At 40.9% G+C, this 8,257-nt stretch overlaps 2 protein-coding genes across 3 annotated transcripts in view; one reads left to right on the top strand and one right to left on the bottom strand.

Annotated features, from left to right (window-relative positions):
- Positions 1-8,257, top strand: part of PSME3IP1 (proteasome activator subunit 3 interacting protein 1) — a 101,126-nt gene that overhangs the window by 20,323 nt on the left and 72,546 nt on the right. The window lies entirely within an intron of this gene.
- RSPRY1 (ring finger and SPRY domain containing 1) overlaps positions 1-8,257 on the bottom strand; it is a 54,583-nt gene that overhangs the window by 14,991 nt on the left and 31,335 nt on the right. For both annotated transcript variants that reach the window (XM_006148410.3, XM_006148411.3), the window contains exons 7-10: positions 7,545-7,611; positions 7,096-7,227; positions 5,804-5,919; positions 4,196-4,339 (exon numbers count right to left, since the gene is read on the bottom strand). In XM_006148410.3, coding sequence (XP_006148472.1) covers positions 4,196-4,339; positions 5,804-5,919; positions 7,096-7,227; positions 7,545-7,611 — 459 coding nt within the window. The remainder of the gene's footprint in view (positions 1-4,195; positions 4,340-5,803; positions 5,920-7,095; positions 7,228-7,544; positions 7,612-8,257) is intronic.

Genomic DNA, 8,257 nt, shown 5'->3' with positions numbered 1-8,257 from the left:
CCCCCCGGGGGGATGGCCACACCGCAATCCCTTCTCCTCCATTCTCCTCTTGGGATCTTGGGCAAGCACGCACACGCGCCTGGCGTGAGTTTAAGCCACCAGGTCCAGGACGTGAACCGCGGTCGACTACGTGGGAGTCCAGCGACATAGCCATTATGCTAACTGCTGGTCCCTCTGGCCCTCATTTTATTGTTATTATTACTATTACTTAATTTTGTCAGAGGGCACATATGTGCATGTGCATGTGCAAGAGACAGAGAGAGAGACACATACACAGAATAAGAGGGAGAAGAAGAAGGCATCCCTCCACTAGGGCGTGGTCAGATTGTAATCACTTCTCTATTTCTCCATCCTGTCAGGATTTTGGACAGGTGCATACATGTACCTAGATTTTTCAAATCAACAGGTCTGGAATTTGAACTGCATGGTCAGCCATGTCAGATCCAGGTCCCTTAACTATTAAGACCACAGGACCAGCCCTATTATATTTTTTTAAAGTTTATATTTATTTTGGGGTAGTAAGTGGCACAAAGGTTAAAGCACTGGGTCCCACATGGCTGGCTATGTAGCCTCAGTCTGGCCAGTGGTTTGAGAATTATGTTGTGTGTGTGTGCATAGCCAAAATCCCAAGAGAAGACTGGAGGACAAGGGGTTGTGATAATGGCCACCCTCCCTCAGGGGTGAATTCTCTCTTTCTCTGTCTCCCTCTCTGTTTTGCTGTCTCTCTGGTAAGAGCATGAGCCCTACAGAAAAAAAAAATCTTTCTTTTGTAAGCGAAAGAGACAGAGACAAAGAGATAGCACCCCTAACTGGATCTTAAAGCCACAATCCGCCCCCAGTGTATCCAGCATACTAGGGAGGTACCCAGATATGCATCTGAAAACTTCCCATGTAGGTCAGCCTCATAGAGTGTCACATTTTACTGCTATACCACTGTCTATCCATAATTTTCCTCATCTTTAAGTGGGAGAATAATTATCTTTCTAAGCTCTTGGGAAGATCACAGATGAAAGGCCTGTCACATGATAGATGCTCATGAAAACACAGAAGATATTTTAGATAAGTCAAAGTATACCCTTGGAGACTTATTCCTCCTAATTCTCTATAAAAATATGAAACACAACAAAACTGCTCTGTAGGCGACCTGAATAAGAACTATCCTGGAGCTTTTCATTTTAATGATCTATCTCTGAACACTTTGATCATCCCTCTGAAACTGAAACCCAATAAGAGAGACTGTGGAGACACTTCAAATCTTTTGAAACTGGGAGTCTCCTAAGAATGACTTATTCCATAAAACCACACCCTGTCTGTACAGGCAGAAAGATCTAGAATCATCATAACAATGTCTGATTGAAGCAAAGTTGTAAATATGACATCATTAAAATACTACTATTCAGAAAAAGACATCAGATTTCATCAGGGAATCAATTAATACTTGGATCAGAAAAAAAATGTTTTTTTATATTTCATGATATGCACAAGTATGTGTGGGAGAAAAGTATCTTTCATGGGGGCTTGGTCATGCTGCAAATTCCTTCTTCTAGTCCTCTACTCTGCCTGGATCTTGGGTAAGCACACATGCACCTGGTGTCTTTCAGGGTGACCAGCCAGGAACTCAAATCAGTCAGCATGTGGTTTCCAGCTCTGTAGTCTGGGTTGCTACCAACTGCGCCACAGAGGCTGGGCTTTTTTTTTTTTAGAGACAAGGTCTTGCTATGTTGCCTCAAACTCCTGAGTAACTGGGATTACAGATGCCCAGCTTGTTTGTTTGATTTTAAAGAAAGAAACCAATAGTCTAACAAGCAATGTAAAGGGTAGGAAAATAGTATTTTAAGCCTCTTAACTTGAGGAGTCAAATATCTGGAACTATTAGGTCATTGGGAAAGTCATGATGCATTTTTTGCATAGAAAAACAAAAATAGTCATGACTTTTCCAATGACCTACTATATGGCAGAAATTAGTTTAACTAAGATAAAATGATTCAGCTTCTCTGGCTGTTAAGAAAAAATAAAAGTATAACATACAGTGTCAGGCCTACTCTTAGACCTGCAGTGTGTTTGCTCCCAAATTAGGAGAGACAAATATATGGAACATCTAGAACAATTTTTCACTTCCAACTGAGACTAGCTAATTTTCTGAGATCCTCCCATTTTTGAATACAGAGAAAACTGCTATGACATAGGAAGAGGAATGGCATCTAGTCCTGATTTCTGTATTTCCTACTCATTTTCAATTTTCTCATCTATGAGCTGGAAGTTGTAACAGTAAAAACTATTGTGGGAATCAGATGGCAGTGCTCTAGAATGACAGTGCTCTAGAAATAAGGAATTTTTTTTTTTTTTTTTTTTTTTTTTAATGTCTGAAGGACTTCATTTGTGTCAGGCTCTGGAAATAAGGAATTTTTTTAAAATGTCTGAAGGACTTCATTTGGGTCAGGCAGTCAGTCTAACTGATATTACCTGCTTTAAATCGGTATTCACTGGGGTAGATGTCAGCAAGAGGACCCTGTTGGAGGTACCTGTCTTTCTTTCCCTCTGCTTACCTTCTCCTCTTCTCTCTTGCTCATGAAGAAAGATCAGTCTGTCAAGCCATAACAATAAATCTGTGCTTAAGTTGGAAACTAGAGCCTTATTGTAATTCTTTCCTGGACTCAGTTACTTCTGAACACCTGGTGCCCCAATGTTTCTAGCTGTTAAAGGCCCCATAGGCCAGAAGGCTCTTGCTGGGGTAGGCCAGAAGGCTTTTGCTGGGGAATGTTGCCAGAGAAAGCAGCAGTGGACCAAGCTCTAGTTCTCTACCTTTGATAAGAATCTAAACCTGATCTCTCTATTGGCCCCCTTCCTCCAATTTGTCTCTCTCCAGCCTATGAGTTTCAGTAAATGTCACAAACAACTCCAGGGTTCAGTATAGCCTTACTGAAAGGGCTCTTTAAATATGCTTATGCCTGACCAATTTAATTTGATTTTTTGGGTCATTTCTAAACCTTATCCTAGGGCCTTACATGTGGGATAGAAGAATGTTATTTAAATGAAGAAAATAATCCAAGGGACTTTGCCCAACTTAAAGGGTAAAAATCAAATGAATACAGGAGCTGGCAGGTAACATGGTGGTTAGGGGCGCTGGATGCCCACATGGCTGACTATGGTTTGAGTCCCAGACCTGGTAGCTTGCTTTCTCACTTTCTTTTTCTCTCTCTGATCAAAACTAGAAAATAATAATAATAATATATAAAGTAAAAAAAATAATTATTTTTTAAAAAAATCAGATGAATCCAAAATATCCCTGATCCAAACTGGATTAATTCCAAATAGCTTATAATTTGACCAACAGAAGAAAGCCAGTTGGGCTGTTAGGTATAACGTGGCAAGAAATCACACATCTGTAGGAATGAAAGGAACTCCAACAACACTCACTCCTAGGTAGTGGTTGCCCAATCCTGAACTCCAGTGGATGTGATCTTCCCTTTCATAGTGTAGTTTTCTATTTTAAAAAATATTACTAAATATTGATGATAAGTCAGCCTACTAGGTGAAAGTCAAGTAGAAGTCAGGCCAACTCTTAGTATAATTTGAAAGGAAGAGAATTTCTAAAAACTTCTCAAAGCATAAACTCAAGGTAAAAACTGCCACTAATTTCACCCTAAGAATTGGGCAATGATGTGGGTAGTCAGCTTACAAAGATAAAGGACACATCCAACACCTAAGTGGAAAGTTAATGTGAACTTAAGACTCAAGAGAGAGGGGCTTGCGGGTGGTGTGGTGGTTGAAGGTGCTGGATTCCCAAATGGCTGACAGCAGTTCAAGTCCTGGACTGGGTGGCTTGCTTCCTAGCTTTTTTTCTCTCTCGCTCTCTCACTCTGTCCCTCTCTGGTCAAATTAAAAATAAATAAATAAATGGATAAATAAATAAAGTTGAAATCATGCTTTAAAAAAATCCCAAAACCCAAGAGAAAAAAAAAAAAAAGCTGAGGAGTCATTTTACTTTTTTACTTGTATTTTCCTATTTTTGATCCAGTTTAGCAAACGGCTAGTAAGGATACGGCACCATGTGGTTTAGCCCCCGGAAAGATTACTGAATAACCCTATTTGAAAAATAAGCATACCAGAGTACCTTCCAGATGCCCCTCAAGAAAAAAAAAGAAAAAAGCAAACTGCTGCTGCTCCCATTTGCATGGTCCTCCAGGGTACTCACATGATTGAGAAATTTGCTGTCTCGAGTAGCCCAGCCAATCTGCATAACACCGGAAGTGACCACTGTTACTTCGTAGTACCAAACGCCAGCATCCACACAGAAGGTGCAACGCACACTTTCAAAAGACGAGGCATCACAGCGAGCCTGGCAAAACCAAAGGGTATCACAATCCACCATGAGTGCCTGAAGACCACCAAGGTTAACTGACAACTAGGAAGGGTGAATTATTTTCATTTATTAAAACTTCTGATAGACTACTGTTTCCTCCTCTGTCCATCCTTGGTGACAAAAAAATATAAAGCCAAGCAAAGTACACTTAATGACTATTATACTTTTAATTTTTTTTCTTTCTTTTTTTTGGAGAGGTTTTTGCTATAGGGCGCGTACGCTCGCCAGACAGACAGAGAGAAGAGAGACAGAAAGCGAGAAATCACCCCCTAGGGGGGATGGCCACGCTGCAATCCCTTCTCCTCCATTCTCCTCTCGGGATCTTGGGCATGCACGCACACACGCCCAGCGTGAGTTTAAGCCACCAGGTCCAGGACTTGAACTGTGGTCGACTACGTGGGAGTCCAGTGACATAGCCATTATGCTAACTGCTGGTCCCAATGACTATTTTATACTTTATTTCCAGAGAGTTCTAACAGGATTGGTGCTAAGCTTAGAAGACCTCAAAGATGGCTGCAGTAAGAATTAGTAACGGATATTGCCTTAGTTTTAAGTACTTGCAGAACTCTGCTTTCAAGTTAGAACCTTTTACAAGTACATAAACATTGCTTTATTCCCTAAATATAATCTAAAGCAGAAAACTACATAAGGTATTTGGCAATCTATTAAGATCAAAGAATTGTTTGCAGCCGTTCATTCTTTAATACTGACATGTCTAGTATCTTATGGTACTTTCCTGCAATTAAGCAGTTCTTTTGCCAACCTTCACCAAAAGATTAGCAACCTGGGACCAGCAGTTAGCGTAGTGGCTATGTCGCTGGACTCCCATGTAGCCGACTGCGGTTCAAGTCCCGGACCCGGTGGCTTAAACTCACGCCGGGCACATGTGCGTGCGGGCCCAAGATCCCGAGAGAAGAATGGAGGAGAAGGGATTGTGGCGTGGCCATCCCCCCAGGGGGTGATTTCTTGCTTTCTATCTCTCTGTCTCTCTCTCTGTCTGTCTGGCGAGCACACGCGCCCTATAGCAAAAACATCTCAAAAAAAAAAAAAAAAAAAAAAAGATTAGCAATCTTTCCACATACAGGGAGAAAAAGAAGCACCGGATTAATGCTAGTGGCTATGCAGGAATTAAAAAAAGGAAAGGACTTTTCTTGAAATACCAGCTTTTTAGTTTTAGATGAATAAAATGGCAGACATTAAAAACAGACATATTTAAGCCAGTCGGTAAATATTACAGTTTATAATAAACGTAGTATTATGTAGGATATAGAAGAATAGATAATGCCCTGAAATAGCCTTTTCCTTACCACTTCTACTCCTAACCACTCTGCAAGTATGAAACAAATTTATTCTGCAAGACATTGCTTTTATTCCAAAATAGAGCATGAAAATAAGAGCACAATGATCTTCCCCCAAAAGGTCCATGTGTGCAAACATTACCTCCAAGCCATGAGGCGAAATCTTCAGGTACTCGCTGACATCATTGCTGTTCAGCATGGCCCCAATGCTACTCAAGTCCACTTTCTCATAGGTCAGCTGTCTACCTTCTTTTAAAACTAGAAGAGAAAAAGTGGTCATGTTTCTAAAGCAGGCTACTATAGGGAAAAAAAAGCTAGTGCCATCTCTCACTGCTATCCTAGCCAAAGAAGTGTGCCTCAGTGGCAGATTAAGCGGGGAGACTTGCACCCATAGCTTCATGGCTGCACCACCATATGAAGACCAGATAAAAGATAGAAAAGGGGACCAGCAGTTAGCATAATGGCTATGTCACTGGACTCCCATGTAGTCGACCACAGTTCAAGTCCCCAATCCGGTGGCTTAAAACTCAAGCCGGGCGCGTGTGCGTGTATGCCCAAGATCCCGAGAGGAGAATGGAGAAGGGATTGCGGCGTGGCCATCCCCCCCGAGGGGTGATTTCTCGCTTTCTATCTCTGTCTCTCTCTCTCTCTGTTGGAGAGCACAAGCACCCTATGGTAAAAACCTCTCCAAAAATTTTTTTTAAAAATTAAGAAAAAAAAGTTAGGAAGGGTGACGCAGCTAGGATTGTGTTTCCATTTCCTGTATCTCTTATTTCACATGAAACAAGATCCAGATTGCACTCAGAATTATCTTTTAACTGGCACCAAGTTCCTTTCTACAAGATTGGGGTAGGAGTTGGTGGGGTGGGAGGGTTCATATGTCCAACTGTGCTTTAGCATAGTGATAACTATGAAGGGAAGTGAGGATATAGTAGTAGTCGATTTTTTGTTCTAGCTGCCCTTGGAGGAGAAAAAGAGAAAAGGTGGGAACAAACCCCATGGTGTAGGTAAAACATGAACTGGGTTTTGAAGAACCAAGTTGAGATGGGGAGGAGTAAATAAAGGGAATTCAGGGTGAGAAAAATAAGGCCTGGAGGTAGGAATGCTAGAGATCTGTCTGTGTTAAAGAGCTGGCTAGAAGCAGATGATTAAGGGCTGCTAGAATCATATGATTAAGAGCCTTGATGAGCAGGAAATATGGTGCCAGTACAAGTTTTTGAACAGAAGAATGTTGGAATTAGAAGCAGTCCATGTCATTCTTGTGTGAAGGCTCTCTAGGACACATTTCTGCTTAAAAAAAATATTTAACCTACCAGTAGATGACCTTAGAAAGGACTCACACTCACTATTATAAAAGAGAAGACCAGTGAGCCTATAAAGGAAATGAGTTTGGAAATGGAAATAGACATTTTAATAAAGGATGACACTACTTACAGAGATTGTCTAAGCTCCACTGGGCACAGAATCCAACTTGACGTTTCAGGTAATCAGGATCATCAGCCCAGGACTCCAATGTGACAAGCCGGTCACTAATACTTGACTCAGAGATAGTCAATTTATTTTCACCTGTTTGGAAAGATGGAATCCTTGAATTAACAATGAAAGAGCAGGATGATTTTTCTGGGCAGAGCAATGCTGGTAAAGAGGGAGGAAAGGAAATTAGAGAACTTGGAAACTAGAAAGGACTGACATGAATGTTTCCAGGAATGACAGAGCCAAAGAACTTTGACTATTTTACTAGCCTTAAAATATCTATTCAGACAAAAACAGAATGTATGTACATTTTGTGGGGTTCAAAGTATAGGTTCATCCAGTAACCTAGGAAAGTAAGATTTTTTAACAAGCAGTTCAGAATCATCAGAGCAAGAAGTCACTATACCTACTTGTCTGTGCAAACTTTTCCAGTGCGATAAGTGCAAAAAGCATGACTGTGGGGTGGGACTGTAACTTCTGAAAGACAACAAAAGAGGAAAAATATTTACTCCCCTGCAGAAGCAGTAGTTATCAACTCCACCTTCTTGCCCAGTACGTGCTAGATTATTTCTGGAGCAGTAATGATCCATTTGGCTGATAATGATATTAACAAAGAACCAAGACAGAATCTCTTAATCTTATATTTTATCTTATATTTTTTTTCTTTTTGGAGAGGTTTTTTTTTTTTTGCTATAGGGCACGTGCGCTCACCAGACAGACAGAGAGACATAGAGACAGAAAGTGAGAAATCACCCCCGGGGGGGGATGGCCACGCCACAATCCCTCCATTCTCCTCTCGGGATCTTGGGCACGCACGCACACACGCCCGGCATGAGTTTAAGCCACTGGGTCCAGGACGCGAACCACGGTCGACTACGTGGGAGTCCAGCAACATAGCCATTATGCTAACTGCTTGGTCCCTTAATCTTATATTTTTTTCTTGAAGTCACTGGGTTAATTTATAGATATGGAAATTTCAAAAGTACAGTTATCTTGTTAAATCCATTATGTTACTTATTTAGTAACATTCATAGTAGGGCTTTGTTAAATAATGTTGATTTCTTTTTTTTTTTTTTTTTGAGAGGTTTTTGCTATAGGGCACATGCGCTTGCCAAAAAGACAC

Source organism: Tupaia chinensis, unplaced genomic scaffold (assembly GCF_000334495.1).
Source record: "Tupaia chinensis unplaced genomic scaffold, TupChi_1.0 Scaffold000235_1, whole genome shotgun sequence".
In the NCBI taxonomy this organism is placed as follows: domain Eukaryota; kingdom Metazoa; phylum Chordata; class Mammalia; order Scandentia; family Tupaiidae; genus Tupaia; species Tupaia belangeri.
Note: the sequence above shows the minus strand (reverse complement) of the source record. Positions and strands in the feature narration are given on the sequence as shown.